The sequence below is a fragment of the Mustelus asterias genome, unplaced genomic scaffold (assembly GCF_964213995.1).
Source record: "Mustelus asterias unplaced genomic scaffold, sMusAst1.hap1.1 HAP1_SCAFFOLD_285, whole genome shotgun sequence".
NCBI lineage: Eukaryota > Metazoa > Chordata > Chondrichthyes > Carcharhiniformes > Triakidae > Mustelus > Mustelus asterias.
Window position 1 is genome coordinate 354489 of NW_027590250.1, and position 26139 is coordinate 380627.

The window sequence follows — 26139 nt, forward strand, 5'->3', positions numbered from 1 at the left end:
GGTCTAATACAGATAGGAAATATACAGTAAATGGCAGAACCTTGAACAATATTGATAGGCAAAGGGACCTGGGTGTACAGGTACACAGATTACTGAAAGTGGCAATGCAGGTGGAGAAGGTCGTCAAGAAGGTATATGGCATGCTTACTTTCATTGGCTGGGGCATTGAGTTTAAAAATTGGCAAGTCATGTTGCAGCTTTATAGAACCTTAGTTAGGCTGCACTTGGAATATAGTGTTCAATTCTGGTCGCCACACTACCAGAACGATGTGGAGGCTTTGGAGAGGGTCCAGAAAAGATTTACCAGGATGTTGCCTGGTATGGAGGGCATTAGCTATGAGGAGAGGTTGGAGAAACTTGGTTTGTTCTCACTTGAGCGATGGAGGTTGAGGGGAGACCCGATAGAAGTCTACAAGATTATGAGAGGCATGGAAAGAGTGGATAGTCAGAAGCTTTTTCCCAGGGTGGAAGAGTCAATTACTGGGGGGAATAGGTTTAAGGTGCGAGGGGTAAAGTTTAAAAGAGATGTACGAGGCAGATGTTTTACACAGAGAGTGGTGGGTGCCTGGTATTCATTGCCGGGGGAGGTAGTGGAAGCAGATACGGTTTTGACTTTTAAGCGGCGTCTTGACAAGTACATGAATGAGATGGGAATAGAGGGATATGGTCCCTGGAAGGGTCGTGGGTTTTAGTTAAGTCGGGCAGTATGGTTGGTGCAGGCTTGGAGGGCCGAAGGGCCTGTTCCTGTGCTGCAATTTTCTTTGTTCTTAGTACACAGGCCAATTTATCTTTCTAGGGGTGAGTGTGTCTGAGAGGTATGCAACTGGAAAACATTTTCCATTCACCTCCTGCATTGCTGCAGTATAAATAGATGTTGTTCTCACTCTGCCAGCAGGGCTGTGGGATTAATTGGACAGATCTTAAAGACAGCCCGACTGGGCAGGATGAGCCAAGTGGTTTCCATCTGTGATGTATCATTCCATAAAACACAATATTGAGCATCAGGAGAAAGAAAGTGAAAGAAACCAGTCTCTGTGGGATTTCCCCAACCAGTATGAGCACCTTCAGGAGAGCAGAGAGAGGGGAGGAAACCAGTGGGAAAAGTTTTTAAAATTCAGGGTATTCCCATAGGAGAGCACTGGTTTAAATCAATTTTAGAAATAGAGAATGGCAGCGCACAAATTCCGAGGAATGCATTTTTAAAAATTAATTGATCTTAATTGCACAAGATAATTTTCTATTATTGTCTTTGATTGACAATGACGTCTTTAATTCCCAGGTGCCCCTGCGGGTGTGAAAGTGTCCTATTCATTCCACAGGAGCCTATTGCGCAGGCGCGATGCTATATCTGGAGCGTGCGCAGTGTCACTTTACCCAGAGCCCTATGAATGCGGGAGATGCTTTTTTCAGCAGGTGAGTCGGTGGGGCTGCGGGAGAAATGGAGCCGGGAGTCGGGGTAGGGAGGGAGCTCTGGCTTCACAAACATCCGCTGTAGGCCGCACGGCCCGAATAAGACCCTGCAGGTCCCGGGTTTACAGCTCCCAGGCTTTCATCCCGGGAACAGGCCCCGGTTATCGGCTGCCATCTTGTTTCAGCGGGGAAGGAGAGCGCATGCGCTGCTGTCGGTGGCGGGTCACAATGGGCGTGGTTTCAGGGGCTGGTTCAGAACCTCTATCTTCAGAGGGACAATAGAATCATAGAAACCCTACAGCACAGAAAGAGGCCATTCGGCCCATCGAGTCTGCACCGACCACAATCCCACCCAGGCCCTACCCCCATATCCCTACATATTTTACCCGCTAATCCCTCTAATCTACGCATCCCAAGATACTAAGGGGCAATCTATTTAGCATAGCCAATCGACCTAACCCGCACATCTTTGGACTGTGGGAGGAAACCGGAGCACCCGGAGGAAACCCACGCAGAGAGGGGCGGGTCGGGATGGTGACCTCCTCGTGAACCTGGGCCTGGCGAAGCGCGCCATTTATAGGTCCAGGCAGCGGGCGATCGAGGGGGCTGTCCATCCTGACTGTCTGCCCCTCTACCGTGGCTACGTTCGCGGCCAGGTGTCCCTGGAGAGGGAACATGCGATGTCCATGGGCGCGGTTGACGCCTTCCGCCCCCGTTGGGCACTGCAGGGGTTGGGGTGCGTTATCGACCCAAATAATCACATTATGATTTGATGTTTTTAAGTTTCCTTTGTACTTTGATTTTTTTTCGGGCTGTTCCCCCTCCTTTTGGGGAGCTGCCCCTTTTACTTTGTCCTGATTTAACTTGAGTTTGTTTATTTGGTTTGACCTTAAAAAAGGCCAACATCTGTGAGTAAAACACTTTTTCTTTTCTCCCCCTTTCCATTTCTTTTCTCATTCTGGGGGAATTTGGGGACTTGCAGCAACTGAAGGGACAGGAAGTGAATCCAGTCTGTACATTCCACACATTGTTAGTCCAGTCAGATAGACATATATCTGTCTGGCAGCCTGCATGGAGGTTTCCAGCTCTCTGTGTCCAGGACAGGAAGCAGTGAGCATGGATCTATCAATCAGCCTCAATCAGAGGGTGAATATTAGATACAGCAGAGTGAGAATGGAGGGAGAGTGTGTGGGATGGAGATTTACAGCTCTTAGGGAATGAGAGAGGAAATAATGTTCCATAGAAACTAGAACTGTCTGTTCTGAATTTATATCCTGTACTGACAGTGATAACCTTTGTAAACTCCTTTTACAGGACATCAGAAGTTGAGGATTTTACAGACAAATCTCAAACCAAACATCACATCAACATCTGACAGTCACTCAATTCAGCGGGACCTGAATATCTTCGGTCTTTGAATCCAGAAGGAGAAATGTTTCTCTGTTCTATCGGCTTCAGCAGTCTTTAAACATCATTGTGACTGGAACAGGACTGACACACGCGCGCACACACACACACAAAATCAACTGAGATTTTCCCATGCATTGACTGTGGAAAGAGTCTCCCAGTTACACAGCCTGAAAAAATATTGCACCATCGCAGCAGGGCACTATAATCTTGTTCTGTGTGAGACTTCAACTGATGGTCAAACCTGGAGCAACACAAGGACACCTGCAACATGGAGAAACCGTGGAAATGTGGGGACTGTGGGAAGGGTTGCAAAACCCCCTCTGAGCTGCAAATTCATCAACGTATTCACACCAGAGAGAAGCCGTACACCTGTTCTGTGTGTGGGCAGAGATTCACTCGGTTATATCATCTGCAGCGACATCAGCTGGTTCACACTGGAGAAAGAGCATTCATGTGCTTTGAGTGTGGGAACGGATTCGCTCATTTACCCGATCTGCAGAGACACCAGCGTGTTCACACTGGAGAGAGACCATTCATCTGCTTGGTGTGTGGGAAAGGATTTATGCAGTTATCCAACCTGTCAAAACACAAAGTCACTCACAGCAATGAGAAACCCTTTAAATGCTCTGACTGTGAAAGTGGTTTCAAAAGCTCTCGGGAACTGATGATCCACCAGCGGATTCACACTGGGGAGAGACCGTTCAGCTGCTCTCACTGCACAAAGAGATTTAGAACGTTATCTCACCTGCGGGAGCACCAGCGAATTCACACCAGGGAGAGACCGTTCACCTGCTCTGTGTGTGGGAAGGGATTCACTCATTCATCCAGCCTGCTGAGTCACAATCTCACTCACACCCAGGAGAGACCCTTTAAATGCTCTGACTGTGGAAGTAGTTTCAAACGTTCTGGGGATCTGATGATCCACCAGCGCACTCACACTGAGGAGAGACCATTCAGCTGCTCTCACTGCACAAAGAGATTTAGAACGTCATCCAACCTGCAGGAACACCAGCGAGTTCACACTGGGGAGAGACCGTTCACCTGCTGTGTCTGTGGGAAAGGATTCACTCAGTCATCCAGCCTGCGGAGACACCAGCGAGTTCACAAGTGATGACAGGGGTTGGATTCTGCTGTTATTGCTGCTGTTAATCACATCCAGGACTGAACCATGTTCATTCTGACAGTTGGTGAAGTGGGAGGGTCGAAGGATTTATTTTTGCTGGACTGGCCGGTCTCACAACTTTGCTTCCAGTGGGCTGATGCTCTTTGAGCCGGGGAGAGCACATTTCCACTTAAATGATCCACAAAAGCTGATGAAGGACATTTATTTTATCCTGGATCGTAAATAGTGTTTTTCCCCCCACTACAGGTTGATCTAAAATAAATACAGAAAGGACTGGAAAAACGCAGCAGGTCTGGCAGCATCTGTAGAGAGAGAAACAGAGTTAACATTTCACACTGCTGGATTGGGAATCGATCTAGTAAACCTCCTCTGAACTGCTTCCATGGTATTTATAAAATGGGGCGGCACGGTGGCACAGTGGTTAGCACTGCTGCCTCACAGCGCCACGGACCCAGGTTCAATTCCTGGGTCCCTGGTCCGATTCACTATCTGTGTGGAGTTTGGACATTCTCCCCGTGTCTGCGTGGGTTTCCTGCGGGTGCTCCTGTTTCCTCCCACAGTCCAAAGGTGTGCGGGTTAGGTTGATTGGCTATGCTAAAATTGACCCATGTGTGAGGGGGATTAGCAGAGTAAATGTGTGGGGTTATGGGAACAGGGTCTGGGTGGGATGCTGTTTAGTACAGACTCAATGGGCAGAACGGCCTCTGTCTGTACTGCAGGGATTCTACGATCCTTTGTTTAATTGGAGACAAAACTGCACCCAGTGTTCAAGATGCAGTTTCAGCAACGCCCTGTATAACTGAAGCATAATATCTACTTCTCTGTTCAATTTCTCTCAGAATAAAGGATAGCATTCCATTTGTGAGAACTTTGATTTATTTGAACTAAGATTTATGGGGTTCTCTTGTTTACAATAACTCCATAACTGTAAATCACACCAGGTTCCAGTGACTTAACCATGTGGCTAGAAAGAATACTTTAAACGGTGATTCAGTAAGTTTATTAACCATTAAAAATGTAACAAGTCAAAGATAAAAAAGGAAAGTATCGATTAACAGTAAAAGGAGAAAGTTTAGCTTTAACAATTGAACATATGAACTTATGAAAGGTTATGGGGAGAAGGCAAGAACATCGGGATGAGGAGCATATCAGCCTTGATCAAATGACGGAGCAGACTCGATGGGCCTAATTCTGCTCCTATATCTTATGAACAGACTTCTCTCTATCCTTTTCAGACCAGGACATGAAGTGATGGCTCCGAAAACATGGATAACTTGTAAAATCAACAGCTCCCAACACCTCTCTGTAGGGCACAGTGGTTTGCACTGCTGCCTCACAGCACTAGGGACCTGGGTTCGACTCCCGACTTGAATCACAGTATGCACATTCTCCCCGTGTCTGCGTGGGTTCCCTCCGGGTGCTCCGGTTTCCTCCCACAGCCCGAAAGACATGCTGGTTAGGTGCATTGGCCATGCTAAATTCTCCCTCCCCTCCGTGTACCCGAACAGGCACCTTCGTGTGGCGACTCGGGGATTTTCACAGTAACTTCATTGCAATGTTAACGTAAGCCGACTTGTGACACGAATAAATGAAGTTCCTGGGAAAATCCCCTAGTCACCGCACTCTGGCATCTGTTCAGGTAACACTGAGGGAGAATTTAGCATGGTCAATGCACCTGACCAGCACATCTTTTGGACTGTGGGAGGAAACCAGAGCACCCGGAAGAAAACCAGGCAGACATGGGAACAACGTGCAAACTCCACAGAGTCACCCAAGCCGGGAATCAAACCCAGGTCCCTGGCGCTGAGGCAGCAGAGCTAACCAGTGTGCCACCGGGCCACCCTTTTGTGTTCAAATTTACATTCTCGCCTTTCTAACATCTGTATTAATGAATCGTTTATTCTTTAATTGTCTCTCAATTCAGGCTGTCCATTTAAGTAATCTCCTGCTTTACAATTTGGGAACTTCAGTCCACAAATAAGGTAGTCAAATGTATTGTTAAAAGCAGAATGTTATTTATATAAATAAATAACAAAGTTTAAAAATCATTGGCAAACTAAAGGAAACAGGAGCATTGGAACCAGCCTGGACTTGCAGACTGAAACCCCGGCCAAAGCCTGCACATGCTCAGAAGGGAGAGAGGTTGTGAAGAACACTCTGTAAAACTTCTCCTCCCCTTAAATTTCAATCCCCTATCAGGACAGAAATACAACAAAGTAATGTCTTTAACAATACGAAGTCTGTCAGGAGCTTTGTGGTTGCATTGCAACCTGTACAATACCACTGGTAAATCTTGTAATGGTGTTTCTGGAATGGGAGGTGAAGAGGTAGTTTGAGAATCTGTACATGAACATTCCTCTTCCACTCCCACAGCAGAGTCAACTGGCAAAGCTGGAACCATTTCCTGGTGAACATCCACAGCAGCATGACCCTCTGCCATGTTCTCAGTAATGGTTGCTGACTCTGAAACTGTTCCTGACTCGGGGTCACACCGCAAGCGAATATGATCTTGGTGTCTGCGAACAACTCTTCCGTTTTACAGTCTCACCACCCAAGATACTGGACCACTTTGGTTTAAAATTATTCCCAGTAACCACCTTTGATTACTCCCAAAGTTTCTGATGTAAACCTGATCACCCGGTTTGAACTGCCTCTCTTTGGCGCGATAGTCGTGTCCCTCCTTCTGCTTCTCTTGTTTCCTGCTCACTTTTGCTCTGAGATCTGGATGAAGCAGATCCAGATGAGACGTCAACCTTCTACCTAAAAATTCCACAGGAGAGAGTCCAGTTGTGGATTGTGGTGTGATGCGAAACTGGAACAAAAATCTTGAGAGCTTGTTCTTTAAGTATCGCCTGCCATTCTCTTCAATCCCTCCTTCAGAGTTTGAACAGCTCTTTCTGTGAGACCATTTGTACAGTAAGAAGTTTAGCAACACCAGGTTAAAGTCCAACAGGTTTATTTGTTAGCAAATGCCACGAGCGAACAAATGCATTTGCGAACAAATAAACCTGTTGGACTTTAACCTGGTGTTGTTAAACTTCTTACTGTGTTTACCCCAGTCCAACGCCGGCATCTCCACATCATGAAGATCATTTGTAGCCAGATGAAACAGTGAAATGAAATAGAAATAGAAACCCTAAGTACAGAAAGAGGCCATTCGGCCCATCGAGTCTGCACCGACCACAATCCCACCCAGGGCCTACTCCCATATCCCTACATATTTACCCAACTAATCCCTCTAACCTACGCATCTCAGGACACTAAGGGCAATTTTTAACCTGGCCAATCAACCTAACCCGCACATGTTTGGACTGTGGGAGGAAACCGGAGCACCCGGAGGAAACCCACGCAGACATGAGGAGAATGTGCAAACTCCACACAGACAGTGACCCAAGCCAGGAAGCGAACCCAGGTCCCTGGAGCTGTGAAGTAGCAGTGCTAACCACTGTGCTACCGTGCAGTACGCACATGGCATAGACCATTCCTTTACAGGAATTCCTGAAACACCTCACTTGTTAACAGAGTGTCGTTATCTGAAACAAGCCAATCTGGTAACCCAGGGCTTGTGAAAATTTGACAGAGCTTCTCTATTGTCTCAGGAGCTGGAATATTACTCATGATCTGTGCTTCCAACCATTTTGAATGCACATTTACAACGACCAAACACATGTGATTCATGAAAGGCCCCCCAAAGGCCACATTTAGTCTGGACCACGGCCTATCAGGCCACTCCCAAGGATGAAGTGGTAATGTACCCAGTGTGTTGTGCCTGATTCAATCGACAAACAGTTTATTGTGTTACGCCAGCGGGGAGAAGCCACAGGGGCTGACCATGTGTAACTCCACCCAACAAAGAAAATCATCAATTCTTATACAGTTACTCAGCGCATCCCGGCTGGACACAATCCAATCAGAATGGTGATAGATTACATACATTATAGGTTCAATAAAATTAGTATCTGGGCATTATGGGGCTTTGTGATCATCTCATGGACAGGTGCCCCCATCATGATGCTTTCCAGACCCCCCTTGGGGGGGGGTCTTTCTTGGGCTTTCTTTGTACATAGACTCCCTTAGTTAGAAATGGGGTGGATTAAAAGTTCTCAAATGGACGTCAGCACTCTTCCTTTGTTTTAATCTAATGACCACATGGTCTGGGAACATTTCTATTTAATAATCGCTCTTTTTAAACTCTTTTCTTCAGTATCCAATTCCAGAATTTTCCTTTTCTTTGTGTTACTTGCGTCAGGAATAAATCTTTGGACCTGACAGGAAGTTTAACCCAAGATCAATCCAACACAGGATTGGTCAGAATCATTTCACATGTGTCAAATTTTAAATAACTATTACAAATTCAAACTCTCATTCTCACATGGGTGAATTGTATCCGGATTAAAATTCCCACATGTTTAGTAAAATATCCTGGAATCCTGTCTCTGGCCAGTAAATATGGCTCCAGGTTCATAACTTCTGAACAAAAAAAGTTTTATTAATCACACTTCCTTTTTTAAAAATCTGTTTGATTTAAATCACAGACAGAAAACCTCAAAGCTTGAAGCGTTCATCCCACAAATATCATCCACACACAAACAGAGAAACTTAGCATGTGCTTTACAACAACAATAACCAAAATTAATTACTTAAGTGTTCTTGTGATTCTGTTTTTAAACTTCCAAAAATGCCTTTAATTAAAGACTCAAGGTAAGGTTAATTCCCCAGAAAGATAAACCTTAACAAATGTAGCCCAAAACAATGATAAAACACATCTACAAACATCCACATAAAACAAACAAAACACACAGATTCTCACAGCTCGTAAATTTCAAACAATGAATCCTCAGCATTCTCTCTCGCAGCAATAGCTTCTTAAAGCGACAGAGCACTACAAACTCACAACTCCTTGATTGTAATAAGATCCAAGATCCTTCATTATAACTTAACCTTTTTTAAGCCAACTTACATGGACTGATTTTAGAGGCAACATCTTTGTTGATTTAAAACCCCAAACACGTTACACCCAAACACCGACAAAATCTTGGTTCTTTATCTGGGGATAAAATTCTCAGTTATTCCAAATTCCTCCAGGCTATGCTTAATATTTCCGCATTTAACTTATTCCCAGAAATCCTCAATTATAAACTAAAATAGACACATGAGTTTCCGGGCAGTCACAGGAATATGGTCAAGATAGTCCAGTCCTACAATGCCTCACATTCAATCTGCAGTCATAGAAACCCTACAGTACAGAAAGAGGCCATTCGGCCCATCGTGTCTGCACCGATCACAATCTCACCCAGGCCCTACCCCCATATCCCTCCATATTTTACCCGCTAATCCCTCTAATCTATGCATCCCAGGACACTAAGGGGCAATCTTAGCATAGCCAATCAACCTAATCCATACATCTTTGGACTGTGGGAGGAAACCGGAGCACCCGGAGGAAACCCACGCAGACACGGGGAGAATGTGCCAACTCCACACAGACAGTGACCCAAGCCGGGAATCGAACCCAGGTCCCTGGAGCTGTGAAGCAGCAGTGCTAACCACTGTGCTACCGTGCCACCCCACCACTGTGCTACCGTGCCACCCCACCACTGTGCTACCGTGCCGCCCCTTCAATTATAACAGAATATGTGGCTGTATGTAGCTGCCTCGGACATGGTCAACTCCAACCCCTTCTTGAACTGCTGCAATGCCTGAGGTGTACGTACACCCACAGTGCTGTTAGGAAGGGACTTCCAGCTACATATTCCAGACTTTCACTGGACTGTAGGTGGATATCAGATTGATATATTCCATTCAACCACACCCAAGGTGAGTTATTCCAATTCCTTTATTGTCCAGGACAATATATTCACAATATCTTTAAAACAGAAATTAAACATTCCCATTTGATTTCAGGTATTAACATATTCTGTTAGTTTGTTCTTTATTGTCAATGTCAGGCTGGGGTTGTTCCCCTTGGAGCAAAGGAGGTTGAGGGGAGATTTGATCGAGGTGGACAAGCTTCTGACAGGTTTAGATAAGGTGGACAAAGAAAAGCTGTTCCCATTAGCTGAAGGGACAAGGACGAGAGGGACACAGATTTCTTGTTTTGGGTCAGAGATGCAAGGGTCGGGAGGGGGGGTTGAGATGTTAGGAAGAATATTCTGATGCAGCGAATGGTAATGACCTGAAACTCGCTGCCTACGAGGGTGGAGGAAGTGGAGACAATGAACAATTAAAAAGGAAATTGGATGGGCATTTGAGATGTTCCAAACAGAACGAAGAACAAAGAAAATTACAGCACAGAAACAAGCCCTTTGGCCCTCCAAGCCTGGAGCAACCATTCTGCCCGTCTGAACTAAAACCCCCTACCTTTCCGGGGACCATATCCCTCTATTCCTATGCTATTCATATATTTGTCAAGACGCATCTGAAAAGTCACTATCGTCCACTACCTTCCCCGGCAACGAGTTCCAGGCACCCACCACCCTCTTGTATAAAAAACCTGTCTTGTACATCTCCTTTAAACCTTGCCCCTCGCACCTTAAACTTATGCCCCGAGTAATTGACTCTTCCACCCTGGGAAAAAGCTTCTGATTATCCACTCTGTCCATGCCCCTCATAATCTTGTAGACTTCTATCAGGTCGTCCCCCCTCAACCTCCATCGTTCCAGTGAGAACAAACCAAGTTTCTCCAACCTCTCCTCATAGCTAATGCCCTCCACACCAGACAACATCCTGATAAATATTTTCCGTACCCTCTCCAAAGCCTCCACATTCTTCTGGTAGTGTGGTGACCAGAATTGAACACTATATTCCAAGTGCGGTCTGACTAAGGTTCTATAAAGCTGCAACATGACTTGCCAATTTTTAAACTCAATGCCCCGGCCGATGAAGGCAAGCATGCCGTATGCCTTCTTGATTATCTTCTCCACCTGCATTGCCACTTTCAATGACCTGTGTACCTGTACACCCAGATCCCTCTGCCTATCAATACTCTGAAGGGTTCTGCCATTTACTGTATATTTCCCATCTGTATTAGACCTTCCAAAATGCATTACCTCACATTTGTCCGGATTAAACTTCATCTGCCATCTCTCCACCCAAGTCTCCAACTGATCTATATCCTGCTGTATCCTCTGCCAGTCCCAAAGAAACAAAACAAAGAAACAAAGAACAATGCAGCACAGGAACAGGCCCTTCAGCCCTCCAAGCCCACGCCGCTCCCTGGTCCAAACTAGACCATTCTTTTGTATCCCTCCATTCCCACTCCGTTCATGTGGCTATCTAGATAAGTCGTAAACGTTCCCAGTGTGTCCGCCTCCACCACCTTGCCTGGCAGCGCATTCCAGGCCCCCACCACCCTCTGTGTAAAATACGTCCTTCTGATATCCGTGTTAAACCTCCCCCCACCTCATCTTGAAAACTATGACCCCTCGTGAACGTCACCACCGACCTGCGAAAAAGATTCCCATCATTCAACCTACCTATGCCTTTCATAATTTTATACACCTCTATTAGGTCACCCCTCATCCTCCGTCTTTCCAGTGAGAACAACCCCAGTTTTCCCAATCTCTCCTCATAACTAAGCCCTTCCATACCAGGCAACATCCTGGTAAACCTCCTCTGCACTCTCTCTAATGCCTCCACGTCCTTCTGGTAGTGTGGCGACCAGAACTGGACGTAGTATTCCAAATGCGGCCGAACCAACGTTCTATACAACCGCATCATCAGACCCCAAATTTTATACTCTATGCCCCGTCCTATAAAGGCAAGCATGCCATATGCCTTCTTCATTACCTTCTCCACCTGTGCCGTCACCTTCAAGGATCTGTGGACTTGCACACCCAGGTCCCTCTGCGTATCTACACCCTTTATGGTTCTGCCATTTATCGCATAGCTCCCCCCTACGTTAGTTCTACCAAAATGCATCACTTCGCATTCATCTGGATTGAACTCCATCTGCCATTTCTTTGCCCAAATTTCCAGCCTATCTATATCCTTCTGTAGCCTCTGACAATGTTCCTCACTATCTGAAAGTCCAGCCATTTTTGTGTCGTCCGCAAACTTACAGATCAACCCAGTTACACCTTCTTCCAGATCGTTCATCTAAATCACGAACAGCAGAGGTCCCAATACAGAGCCCTGCGGAACACCACTAGTCACAGGCATCCAGCTGGAAAAAGACCCTTCCACTACCACCCTCTGTCTTCTGTGACCAAGCCAGTTCTCCACCCATCTAGGCACCTCCCCCTTTATCCCATGAGATCCAACCTTTTGCACCAACCTACCATGAGGGACTTTGTCAAACGCTTTACTAAAGTCCATATAGACAACATCCACGGCCCTTCCCTCGTCAACCATTCTAGTCACTTCTTCAAAAAACTCCACCAGGTTAGTGAGGCATGGCCACCCTCTCACAAATCCCCATCGCTATCCGCAATTCCACCAACCTTTGCGTCATCCACAAACTTACCAATCAAACCAGTTACATTTTCTTCCAAATCATTTGTATATATTACAAACAGCAAAAGTCCCAGCACTGATCCCTGAGGAATGTCACTTGTCACAGCCCTCCATTCAGAAATGTACCTTTGCACTGCCAACCTCCATTTTCTTCTGACGAAATATCTCTAAACTTCCGAACACCCTGTCACTCTGTGATCCTTGTGACATTTGAAACCAGGTATTCACAAAAAGACTCAAAGAGCATCAGCCCACTGGAGGCTGAGACCGGCCAGTCCAGCACAAAGAAACCCTCTGACCCTCCCCATTGACCAACTGTGAGAATGAACAAAATGCAGTCCTGGATGTAATTGAGAGCAGAAACAATAACAGCAGAATCCAACCCTGGAATCACTCGTGAACTTGCTGGTGTCTCAGCAGCTGGGATGAAACTCTGAAACCCTTCTCACACTGAGAGCAGGTGAATGGTCTCTCCCCAGTGTGAACTCGCTGGTGTGTCTGCAGGCTGGATAACTGAGTGAATCCCTTCCCACACTGAGAGCAGGTGAACGGCCTCTCCCCAGTGTGAACTCGCTGGTGTCTCTGCAGGCTGGATAACTGAGTGAATCCCTTCTCACACTGAGAGCAGGTGAACGGTCTCTCCCCAGTGTGAACTTGCTGGTGTCTCCGCAGGGCGGATAACTGAGTGAATCCCTTCCCACACTGAGAGCAGGTGAATGGTTTCTCCCCAGTGTGAACTCGCTGGTGTGTCCGCAGGTTAGATGAACAAGTGAATCCCTTCCCACACTGAGAGCAGGTGAATGGCCTCTCCCCAGTGTGAACTCGCTGGTGTGTCTGCAGGCTGGATAACTGAGTGAATCCCTTCCCATACTGAGAGCAGGTGAATGGTCTCTCCCCAGTGTGAACTCGCTGGTGTGTCTGCAGGTGGGATGACTGCGTGAATCCCTTCCCACATTGAGAGCAGGTGAATGGCCTCTCCCCAGTGTGAACTCGCTCGTGTGTCTGCAGGCTGGATAAAGAAGTGAATCCCTTCTCACACTGAGAGCAGGTGAATGGTCTCTCCCCAGTGTGACTGCGCCGATGAGCTGCTAGCAGAGATGGGGCTCTGTATCTTTTCCCACAGTCCACACATTTCCATGGTTTCTCCATGGTGCAGGTGTCATTATCTCTCTCTTGGGTGGACAATTAGTTGAAACTTCGTCCACACACAGAACAAGATTACAGTCTCTCCCCGCTGTGAATGGTGTGATATTTATTCAGACTGTGTAACTGGTTAAAGCTCTTTAGTCAGTGCATTGGAACACTCTCACTCAAGTGTGGCAGTGTGTCGATGCTTTTTCACTCACACTGACATTTCAAATCTTTTCAAATCGACAGACTGGACAATCATTTCTCCTTCTGGATTCAAAGTCCGATGATATTGAGGTCCCAAGGAATAAGACTCTGTCAGATCGAGACGTGACGTTTGAGATTTCGGCCTGTGATTCCTCTTTCAATATCCTGGAAAATGAGTTTCCAAAAGTCATCAGTGTCAGTACAGGATAGAAATTCAGAACAGACAATTTCTATGGAACATTCTTTCCTCTCTCATTCCCCAAAAGCTGTAAATCTCCATCCCACACAGTCTCTCCCCATTCTCAGCAGGTCTGGCAGCATCTGTATGGAGAGAAAAGAACTGATGTTTCAGAGCTTTGACAAAGGGTCATCGAGACAAGAAACATCAGCTCTTTTCTCTCCTTACAGATGCTGCCAGACCTGCTGCGATTTTCCAGCATTTTCTCTCTTGGTTTCAGATTCCAGCATCCGCAGTAATTTGCTTTTATAAGGCTGCAGATACCTCCTCCCAAGTAACATGCGTGTGCCCAAGACATCACCACTTGTTTCCCTTATTTCTTTAGCACCCATGGTGCTCTCCGCAGTAAACACAGAGAAGTATCATTAAAAATCTCACCCATCTCCTGTAGCTCCACACACAGATGGCCATACTGATTTTTAAGGGGATCTATTCTCTCTCTAGCCACCCTTTTACTCTTAATATAGCCATAGAACCTCTTGGAATTTTCTTTAATCTTACCTGCCAGATCCATATCAGACCCTCTTTTTGTCCTCCTGATTTCCCTCTTCAGTATTTTCTTACACTTTTTATAGTCAGAGTGATTCACTTGTCCCCGATTGCCTAAACCCAATGTATGTTTCCTTCTTTTACCTGACCAGAGCCTCAATGTCCCTTGTCTGCCAGAGATCCCTAAATTTACCATTCTTTCCCTGCATCTTAACAGGAATATACTGTCCCTGGATTCTTGATATCACACTTTTTTAAAACCTCCCATTTCCCAGTCATTCCTTTCCCTTCAAACAAACTCACCTCATCGACATCTGCTAGATCCTGCCTAATGCCCACAAAAGTGGCCCTGCTGCAGTTTAGGGCCTTGACCTGTGGACCTGTCCTATCTTTTTCCTGAACTATTTTGAAACTATTGGTGCTCCCAATAGTGCTCCCTGACTGACACTTCAGTCACTTGCTCCACCTCATTTCTTAACTGTCTAATAGAAAGTGAGTCCAGGAATTGATAATGAAAAATAAGGAGCTGGGAGATGAATTGAACAAGTATTTTGCCTCGGTGTTCACAATAGAGGATACAGTTAAAACTCAGAAACAGCTGGAAATCAGAAAACAGAAGTGTGGGATGAACTCTGAAAAAGCACAATTCCCAGGGAAGTGGTCCTCAGCAAACTGTTGGAGCTGTGGGCTGATGAGTCCTCGGGTCCTGCTGGGCTTCATTCTCGGGTCTTAACAGAGTGAGATAGTTGATGTGTTGTTCAATTTTCTAAAATTCCCCATCGGGAATTGGATAAAGGGAAACCGGTGGATGCGCTGTACTTAGATTTCCAGAAGACATTTGATGAGGTGCCACATCAAAGGTTATTGAACATAGAACAGTACAGCACAGAACAGGCCCTTCGGCCCACGATGTTGTGCCGAGCTTTATCTGAAACCAAGATCAAGCGATCCCACTCCCTATCATCCTGGTGTGCTCCATGTGCCTATCCAATAACCGCTTAAATGTTCCTAAAGTGTCTGACTCCACTATCACTGCAGGCAGTCCATTCCACACCCCAACCACTCTCTGCGTAAAGAACCTACCTCTGATATCCGTCCTGTATCTCCCACCACGAACCCTATAGTTATGCCCCCTTGTAATAGCTTCATCCACCCGAGGAAATAGTCTTTGAACGTTCACTCTATCTATCCCCTTCATCATTTTATAAACCTCTATTAAGTCTCCCCTCAGCCTCCTCCGCTCCAGAGAGAACAGCCCTAGCTCCCTCAACCTTTCCTCATAAGACCTACCCTCCAAACCAGGCAGCATCCTGGTAAATCTCCTCTGCACTCTTTCCAGCGCTTCCACATCCTTCTTATAGTGAGGTGACCAGAACTGCACACAATATTCCAAATGTGGTCTCACCAAGGTCCTGTACAGTTGCAGCATAGCCCCACGGCTCTTAAACTCCAACCCCCTGTTAATAAAAACTCACACTATAGGCCTTCTTCACAGCTCTATCCACTTGAGTGGCAACATTCAGAGATCTGTGGATATGGACCCCAAGATCTCTCTGTTCTTCCACAGCCTTCAGAATCCTACCTTTGACCCTGTAATCCACATTTAAATTAGTCTTACCAAAATGAATCACCTCACATTTATCAGGGTTAAACGCCATTTGCCATTTTTCAGCCCAGCTTTGCATCCTATCTATGTCTCTTTGCAGCCTACAACAGCCCTCCACCTCATCCACTACTCCACCAATCTTGGTGTCATCAGCAAATTTACTGATCCACCCTTCCGCCCCCTCCTCTAAGTCATTAATAAAAATCACAAAGAGCAGAAGACCAAGCACTGATCCCTGTGGCACTCCGCTAGCAACCTGCCTCCAATCCGAAAATTTTCCATCCACCACCACCCTCTGTCTTCGATCAGACAGCCAGTTACATATCCAATCGGCCAACTTTCCCTCTATCCCACACTCCTCACTTTCATCATAAGCCGACCATGGGGGACCTTATCAAACGCCTTACTAAAATCCATGTATATGACATCAACTGCCCTACCTTCATCAACACACTTAGTTACCTCCTCAAAAAATTCAATCAAATTTGTGAGGCACGACTTGCCCTTCACGAATCCGTGCTGACTATCCCGGATTAATCCGCATCTTTCCAAATGGTCGTAAATCCCATCCCTAAGGACCTTTTCCATCAATTTACCAACCACCGAAGTAAGACTAACTGGTCTATAATTACCAGGGTCATTTCTATTCCCTTTCTTAAACAGAGGAACAACATTCGCCACTCTCCAGTCCTCTGGCACCATCCCCGTGGACAGCGAGGACCTAAAGATCAAAGCCAAAGGCTCTGCAATCTCATCCCTTACCTCACAAAGAATCCTAGGATATATTTCATCAGGCCCAGGGGACTTATCGACCTTCAGTTTATTCAAAACTGCCAGGACATCCTCCCTCCGAACATCTATTTCCTCCAGCCTATTAGCCTGTAACACCTTCTCTTCCTCAAAAACATGGCCCCTCTCCTTGGTGAACACTGAAGAAAAGTATTCATTCATCACCTCGCCTATCTCCACTGACTCCATACATAAGTTCCCACGACTGTCCTTGACCGGCCCTAACCTCACCCTGGTCATTCTTTTATTCCTCACATAAGAGTAAAAAGCCTTGGAGTTTTCCTTGATCCAACCCGCCAAGGACTTCTCGTGTCCCCTCCTAGCTCTCCTAAGCCCCTTTTTCAGCTCATTCCTTGCTAACTTGTAACCCTCAATCGAGCCATCTGAACCTTGTTTCCTCATCCCGACATAAGCTTCCCTCTTCCTTTTCACAAGACATTCTACCTCTTTCGTGAACCATGGTTCCCTCACTCGGCCATTTCCTCCCTGCCTGACAGGGCCATACCTATCAAGGACACCCAGTATTTGTTCCTTGAAAAAGTTCCACTTTTCATTAGTTCCTTTCCCTGACAGTTTCTGTTCCCAACTTATGCCCCCTAATTCTTGCCTAATCGCATCATAATTACCTCTCCCCCAATTGTAAACCTTGCCCTGCCGTACGGCCCTATCCCTCTCCATTGCAATAACAAAAGACACCGAATTGTGGTCACTATCTCCAAAGTGCTCTCCCACAACCAAATCTAACACTTGGCCCGGTTCATTTCCCAGTACCAAATCCAATGTGGCCTCACCTCTTGTCGGCCTATCCACATATTGTGTCAGGAAACCCTCCTGCACACACTGCACAAAAACTGCCCCATCCAAACTATTTGACCTACAAAGGTTCCAATCAATATTTGGAAAGTTAAAGTCCCCCATGACAACTACCCTGTGACACCCACACATATCCATAATCTACTTAGCAATTTCTTCCACCACATCTCTATTACTATTTGGGGGCCTATAGTAAACTCCTAACAACGTGACCGCTCCTTTCCTATTTCTAACCTCAGCCCATATTACCTCAGTGTGCAGATCCCCCTCGAAGTGCCTTTCCGCAGCCGTTAAACTATCCTTGATTAACAATGCCACTCCTCCACCTTTTTTACCAGCTTCCCTACACTTAGTGAAACATCTATACCCCGGAACATCCAACAACCATTCCTGTCCTTGTTCTACCCACGTCTCCGTAATGGCCACAACATCGTAGTCCCAAGTACCAATCCACGCCCCAAGTTCATCTACCTTGTTCCAGATGCTCCTTGCATTGAAGTAGACACACTTCAACCCACCTTCCTGTCTACCGGTACCCACCCTTGACCCTGATACCTTCCCCAATACCTCACCACCCTCACTGACCTCTGGACTACAACTCCTTTTCCCACTCCCCTGACAAATTAGTTTAAACCCCCCTGAAGAGCCTTATCAAATTTCCCTCCCAGGATATTGGTGCCCCTCTGGTTCAGGTGCACCCCGTCCTGTTTGTACAGGTCCCCACCTTCCCCAGAATGTGTTCCAATTATCCACGTATCTGAAACCCTCCCTCCTACACCATCCCTGCAACCACATGTTTAACTGCACTCTCTCCCTGTTCCTCAACTCGCTATCACGTGGCACCGGCAACGTACCAGAGATGACCACATGTTTTGTCTTGGCTCTCAGCTTCCAGCCCAGCTCCCAAAGTTCCTGCTTTAAATCCCCGTCCCTTCTCTTACCTATGTCGTTGGTACCAATGTGTACCACGACTTGTGACTGTTTCCCCTCCCCCTTAAGAATCCGGAAAACACGGTCCGAGACGTCACGGACCTTGGCATCCGGTAGGCAACATACCATCCATGAGTCTCTTTTGCTGCCACAGAACCTCCTATCTATCACTCTAACTAACGAGTCCCCAATAACTAATGCCCTCCCGCTCTGCCCCTTACCCTCCCGAGCCACAGAGACGGACACAGTGCTGGAGATCCTCTCACTGCAGCTCACCACTGGTATGTCATCCCCCTCAACCGTATTCAAAGCGGAATACTTGTTGCTAAGGGCAACGACCACAGGGGATCCCTGCACGGACTGCTTCCTCCCAGCCCCTCTCACCGTCACCCATCTGTTTTCATTCCTCGGAGTAACTGTATTCCTAAAGCTTCTGTCTATGGCCACCTCTGCATCCCTAATGATCCTAAATTCATTCAACTCTAGCTCCAGTTCCCTAACACGGTTTTGGAGGAGCTGCAGATGGGTGCACTTCCCACAGGTGTAATCAGCAGGGACACTGTCGTCGTCCCTCACCTCAAACATAGTGCAAGAGGAACATTGCACTGCCTGCACACCCATCCCCTCTAGATACCTTGCCAGTACCAGGTACAAACAGCAAAAATGAATTAAACTCACCCCTGCTCGCCCTTTCTGCCTAAGCCCTGTGAGCCAAAGCCTTATAGCTCACACTCTGCTTCCCACACACTCCACTGCCCGCTCCCGACGCTGCCCGCTGTATACTGCAGCCTACCTTTTATACTTCGCGCGCTTAAAAAACCCTTCCCAGACTCCTTAGCAGCCCACTTCCAGTTTTCACTTTAAACTTAAGAAAAATACTACTACAAAAGTAAATTGCAGCAAATAAAAATTCCTGCTGCGGGGATAACATATTGGCGCGGATAGAAGATTGGCGAACAGCAAACAGTGGGCAGAAATGGATCATTTTCTGGTTTGAGAGAGAGAGAAACCTGGGGCAACCTTTCCAGAGTCTGCACCCTCCCTGGATTCACTTCCTTTCCCTTCAGTTGCTGCAAGTCCCCAATTTCCCCCAGAATGAGAAAAGAAATGGAAAGGGGGTTGAAAAGAAAGTGTTTTACTCACAGATGTTTGAGACAGGAGGAGGTTTGAGTCTGTCTGAAGATCAATCTTCATTCACACAAAGCCCAGGCTCTGATTGGCTGGAAGACCAGAGTCCTTCCAGTCCTCCGACTCTTCCCATTGGTCAACACCTCAGCATGAAGATCAGAGGGTGGGTTCTCCCCTGCACATGCGCAGAGTCCCCTCTCCCTCGCACATGCGCAGTCCCGGGCCGGGGGGAGGGGGAGCTCACCGAGCGGCTTCTCACTCTGGCCGGAGCCGTCAGCCGGTTGCCTGGAAACCTTGGCTCGATGTGGTGTAGGGGGAGGGGAACAATGGGTGGGGGCGGGGCTCCCGGGTCCGCGCGCCCGGGCCTGCGATTGGAACCCGGAGACGTCACCGCGGAGCAGAGTGATTCCTATTGGCTGATTCAGGCAGGGCTCCATTGTGACGTCACAATGCGGAGGTTGTCCAACGAGCTTCAGAGTGAAACTTCCTCCTCTGGGCAACATCTGGGAGGAAATCAATGTTTCCCCCTTTCCATTTCTTTTCTCATTCTGGGGGAAATTGGGGACTTGCAGCAACTGAAGGGAACGAAGTGAATTTGGTCTGTATATTCCACACATTTCTACTCCAGTAATGTAGACATTTATCTGTCTGGCAGCCTGCATGGAAATTTTCAGCTCTCTGCATCCAGGGCAAGAAGCAGTGAGCATGGATCTGTCAATCACACGAGGACGGCCTCAACCGGGATCTTGAGTTCATGTCACACTATCTGTAACCCCCACCACTTGCCTGGGCTTGCAAAATCTCACTAACTGTCCTGGCTGGACACAATACACATCTCTTTAACCTGTGCTTAACCCTCTCTCCACTCACATTGTCTGTACCTTTAAGACTTGATTACCTGTAAAGACTCGCATTCCAACCATTATCTTGTAAATTGAGTTTGTGTCTTTATATGCCCTGTTTGTGAACAGAACTCCCACTCACCTGATGAAGGGGCAGCGCTCCGAAAGCCTGTGGCTTATGCTAACAAATTAACCTGTTGGATTTTAACCTGGTGTTGTGAGACTTCTTACTGTGTTTACCCCAGTCCAACGCCGGCATCTCCACACCCTGAGTGGAAACAGAGAGAAGTAGGAGAGGCCGGAGGTGAGGAGAGAGATTTTATACATCTACAACTCAACAGGAACTTTGGTAGAATTTCCAAACCCTGTGAACACCATCAGCTCCAAGTTCCTCTCCAACTCACACCCATCCGGACTTGTCTGACATCCAGTACTGAAAGAACAGAAATTTATTTCATATAAATACTGGGAAGACTGAACCCATTGTGTTCAGTCCCCACTACAAACTCCACTCCCTCACCAACAACTTTATCTCTCCTCCTGGCAACTGTCTGAGGCTGAACCAGGCTGTTCATAACCAGGGTGAAATAGTTCATCCCACGATGAGCTTCCAGCCACATGTCCACATCATCATCAAGACCACCTTCATTCATAGAAGCATTAATAGTAATTAATTAATAATAATGAATAATAAAATACAGTGTAGAAGGAGGCCATTCAGCCCATCGAGCCTGCACCGACAACAATCCCATCCAGGCCCTATCCACATATTTCCCTGTTAACACCCTGATAGCAAGTGGCAATTTATCATGGCCAATCCATCTAACCGGCACATAGAACCATAGGACATTACAGCACAGAAACAGGCCTTTTGGCCCTTCTTGGCTGTGCCGAACCATTTTTCTGCCTCGTCCCACTGACCCGCACCTGGACCATATCCCTCCACACCCCTCTCATCCATGTACCTGTCCAAGTTTTTCTTAAATGTTAAAAGTGAGCCCGCATTCACCACTTCATCTGGCAGCTCATTCCACACTCTCACCACTCTCTGCGTGAAGAAGTCCCCCCTACTATTCCCTTTAAACTTTTCCCCCCTCACCCTTAACCCATGCCCTCTCGTTTTTTTCTCCCCTAGCCTCAGTGGAAAAAGCCTGCTTGCATTCACTCTATCTATACCCATCATAATTTTATACACCTCTATCAAATCTCCCCTCATTCTTCTACGCTCCAGGGAATAAAGTCCTAACCTATTCAACCTTTCTCTGTAACTCAGTTTCTCAAGTCCCGGCAATATCCTTGTAAACCTTCTCTGCACTCTTTCAACCTTATTAATATCCTTCCTGTAATTAGGTGACCAAAACTGCACACAATACTCTAAATTCAGCCTCACCAATGTCTTATACAACCTCATCATAACATTCCATCTCTTCTACTCAATGCTTTAATTTATAAAGGCCAATGTACCAAAATAATTCTTTACAACCCTATCTACCTGTGACGCCACTTTTAGGGAATTATGTATCTGTATTCCCAGATCCCTCTGTTCTACTGCACTCTTCAGTGTCCTACCATTTACCCTGTACGTTCTACTTTGGTTTGTCCTTCCAAAGTGCAATACCTCACACTTGTCTGCATTAAACTCCATCTGCCATTTTTCAGCCCATTTTTCTAGCTGGTCCAAATCCCTCTGCAAGCTTTGAAAACCTTCCTCACTAAACACTACACCTCCAATCTTTGTATCAACAACAAATTTGCTGATCCAATTTACCACATTAATCATCCAGATCATTGATATAGATGACAAACAACAATGGATCCAGCACTGATCCATGTGGCACACCACTCGTCACAGGCCTCCAATCAGAGAAGCAATCCTCCACTACCACTCTCTGGCTTCGTCCATTGAGCCAATGTCTAATCCAATTTACTACCTCTCCATGTATACCCAGCGACTGAACCTTCCTAACTAACCTCCCATGTGGGACCTTGTCAAAGGCGTTACTGAAGTCCATGTAGACAACATCCACTGCCTTCCCTTCATCCACTTTCCTGGTAACCTCCTCGAAAAACTCGAATAGATTGGTAAAACATGACCGACCACGCACAAAGCTGGACTCTCCCTAATAAGTCACTGTCTATCCAACTATTTGTAGATCCTATCTCTTAGTACTCCTTCCAATAATTTATCTGCTACTGACATCAAAGTTACCGGCCTATAATTTCCCGCATTACTTTTTGAGCCTTTTTAAACAACGGAACAACATGAGCTATCCTCCAATCATCCGGCACCTCACCCGTGGATACCAACATTTTAAATATATCTGCCAGGGCCCTTTGGACTGTGGAAGGAAACCGGAACACCCGGAGGAAACCCACACAGACACGGGGAGAATGTAGAAACTCTGCACAGACAGCGACCCGAGGCTGGAATTGAACCCGGGTCCCTGGCGCTGTTAGGCAGCTGCACTAACCACTGTGCCACCGGGCCACATGTCAGTGCCATCGCCCAACTCCAGCCCAGTCTCAGCTCATCTGGAACCGTCACCCATTCCATTGTGATGTCACACTCTCACCCATTCCATTGTGACGTCACACTCTCACCCATTCCATTGTGATGTCACTCTCACCCATTCCATTGTGACGTCAGGGCTTCACTCTCCGATCACAATCCCTGCCGGCCTCCCACATGCAGCCTCAATGGCGGCAGTCAGCCCGGGTCTAACACTACAAGCTGCCGCTCCATTTGGTACAAAGGGGGGGACCGGGAAGTTCATTTCCGGGGTTTGGGTTTGAACAACATGTTTACAAAGTCTCTCCACCCACCCGCCACATTTATCATTCCCCGAACGCCGCCCTCTACCTCGCATTGATCTCGCTTCCGAGTTCAAACCGTCCGTCCGTCGCCATTACCCGCACTGCGCATGCTTCTGGTCCTGCCCCTCATCCACTCCGATTGGCTGGAGGACCAGCCGCTCCCGTTCGGTCCTCCAGCCCCGCCCCCTCTTCCTATTGGTCCAGAGCTGACGTCAATCAATCCCCGGCATTGTGATGTGGAGCATGCGCAGTGTCATTGCTGTCCTTGGCGCTTGTTTGTCCCGGAGAAGCGGAGTCAGCGTTAGGCGGTGGCTGGGAGGATTTGGAAACACTTTGTGGATCCGCAAACCCTTCAGAATCATTGTCAGCTCCCTGGTTTGCAGCTGCGGGGCTTCTCCCTCCCTCCCTCCCGGGAACAGGCCCAGGTTAACGGCCCCATCCTGGCTCAGCCACTGGAGGATGGTTCACATCAGAGGATGGGGGAGGGGGACAATAAATAAGAGGTTACACTTTGGCCTCAAATCAATGAGGACTCTGATCTCTGGGAAGGAAGGAAACCCTGGGAGGTGGGCGGGGAGGATTCACAAACACCCGCTGGAGGCCCCAACACCCCCGGTAAAAAGCTGCAGCTCCCGGGTTTGCAGCTTTTTCCCGGGAGGGAGTTGGGGAAGTTTTGTGGAGACCATTCCCGGCTGGTTCAGTTAGTGGTTCCTGGAGCTCAGAAACCCTGAGTTAAAATCCTGAACCCCACACTGGGTGGTGGTTTTATTAAATAATTTTTATTTATTAATGATCGGTTGAAGAAAATATTAATTTGTTTTGAAAAATCATTTTATAGCATTTGTGAAAATATCCATTAAAACAGCAATTCTCCCAATGAATTTCATAGAATCCCTACAGTGCTGAAGGAGGTTATTCGCCCATCGAGTCTGCACTGGCAACAATCCCACCTCGGCCCTATTCCCATCACCCCACATATGTAACCTGCTAATCCCTCTAACCTATTCATCCCAGTTTAGAAATGTCTTGTTTCAGGGTTTGTGACAGAGACATGTCCTGAGTAGAGAGAACAGACCTATCCTGTGTTTGTTGCCCAGCGAGCTGCTGTGGAAGCTCTCTTCATAAGAGAGCAAGCTGTTTCTAATAATATTCAATACATTTCTTGACATTTTATGAAGATCCGATGGTGATTGCTTTCAAAACATGCCGTCAAATCAGAGATTGGTGTAAAACTGTTCCTGACTGTAAGTGACACTTCCAGTCTGAACATGTCTTTGGTCTGAAGCTTCCAAGTGTTTATGTGACATTCCTGAGTTTTCTGATGCAACAACAACTGGTATTTACCTGTTAACAGATTAAAGTCAGTAAAATATACCGATACCCTTCACAGAGACTCAGAAAGGTAGGGACAGGGATGATGGAGAAATTGTAATTCACTAAAGGTGTACACATGGGGATTGTCAAAATTTCCTTTTTAACTAACGACAAATCCAATGTACTGTTTGGAAGCACATCCAGGGTTAGGATTAGGGTGAGGTATTAGTTAGGGTGAGGTGTTAGTTAGGGTGAGGTGTTAGTTCGGGTGAGGTGTAAGCTTGGGTTCGGATTCAGGGTGGAGGTTGGGATCTTGGTTTTGTTGCTGAGAATGCACAGAGAAATTGGGATCTTGCTGTGTTTATGTGTGGAGTTCCGGGGGTGGTGGAACCAGGATGAAGAATTGGAAAAAGATGCCAGTACGGCCATGGTGGCACAGTGGTGAGCACTGCTGCCTCTCAGCTCCAGGGACCCGGGTTTGATTCCAACCTCGGGTAACTGTCTGTGTGGAGTTTGCACATTCTCTCCTGTCTGTGTGGGTTTCCTCCGGGTGCTCCAGTTTCCTCCCACACTCCAAAGATGTGTGGGATGGTTTGATTAGCCATGATGAATTTCCCTTTAATGTCGGGGGAATTCGGAGGGTAAATATGTGGGGTTACAGGAATCGGGCCTGGGTGGGATTGTGGTCGGTGCAGGCTCGATGGGCCGAATGGCCTCTTTCTGCACTGTAGATTCTATGATACAGTTTATATTGTCTGTTTCAGAGCCAGATTCATGTTTCATGTGTTTACATGTCATACAATTTCCTTGAATTCAATGTTGTTTTTCCTCAGTCCCAGATGTGGCAATCAAATTATGGATTCAACTATAAGTAAATGGGTGCACTGTGTGTGTGTGTGTGTGTGTGTGTGTGTGTGCGTGTCTTTGTATATGTCAGTTTATGTGTCGGTGTGTGTGTGTTGGTATGTTGGTGTGTGTTAGTGTCGGGTGTCTGTCTCTCTCTGTTTTGGTTTGAAGAACCCTTTGCTAACTGCTGCCTGTTGTTTCCTTGTGTTAGTTTAATCAGGCAGTGTCTGACAAATCGGCTTCATCTTCATCTGATGTGGCTTTAAGTTTAACAGAGGGATCGAGGCTTTTATAAATTCTTCCATTTCTCCCTTGGTGTGGGTCGAAACTCACTACAAACAAACATGGGAACAGAAGACGGCCATTCAGCCCCTCGAGCTCATTCCGCCATTCAATGAGATCGTGGCTGTTCAGTGGCCTAACTCCATATACTTGCCTTTCACCCATATCCCTTAATACCTTTGCTTAACAAACAATGTATCTATCTCAAGATTTAAAGATAGCAACTGACCGAGCATCAACGGCCTTTTATGGAAGAGAGTTACAAACCTCTACCACCCTTTCTGTGTGGAAGTGCTTCCCAACATCCCTCCTGAACAGT

General features: G+C 46.8%; 1 protein-coding gene across 1 annotated transcript in view; it reads right to left on the reverse strand.

Moving 5' to 3' along the window:
- The window catches only part of LOC144486080 (uncharacterized), a 40496-nt gene extending 17703 nt beyond the window's left edge, over positions 1-22793 (reverse strand). Inside the window, exons 1-2 of the mRNA XM_078204193.1 lie at positions 22774-22793; positions 12816-13451 (exon numbers count right to left, since the gene is read on the reverse strand). Of these exons, the coding sequence (XP_078060319.1) occupies positions 12816-13451; positions 22774-22793 (656 nt within the window). The remainder of the gene's footprint in view (positions 1-12815; positions 13452-22773) is intronic.
- Between the last annotated feature and the right edge of the window lie 3346 nt (positions 22794-26139).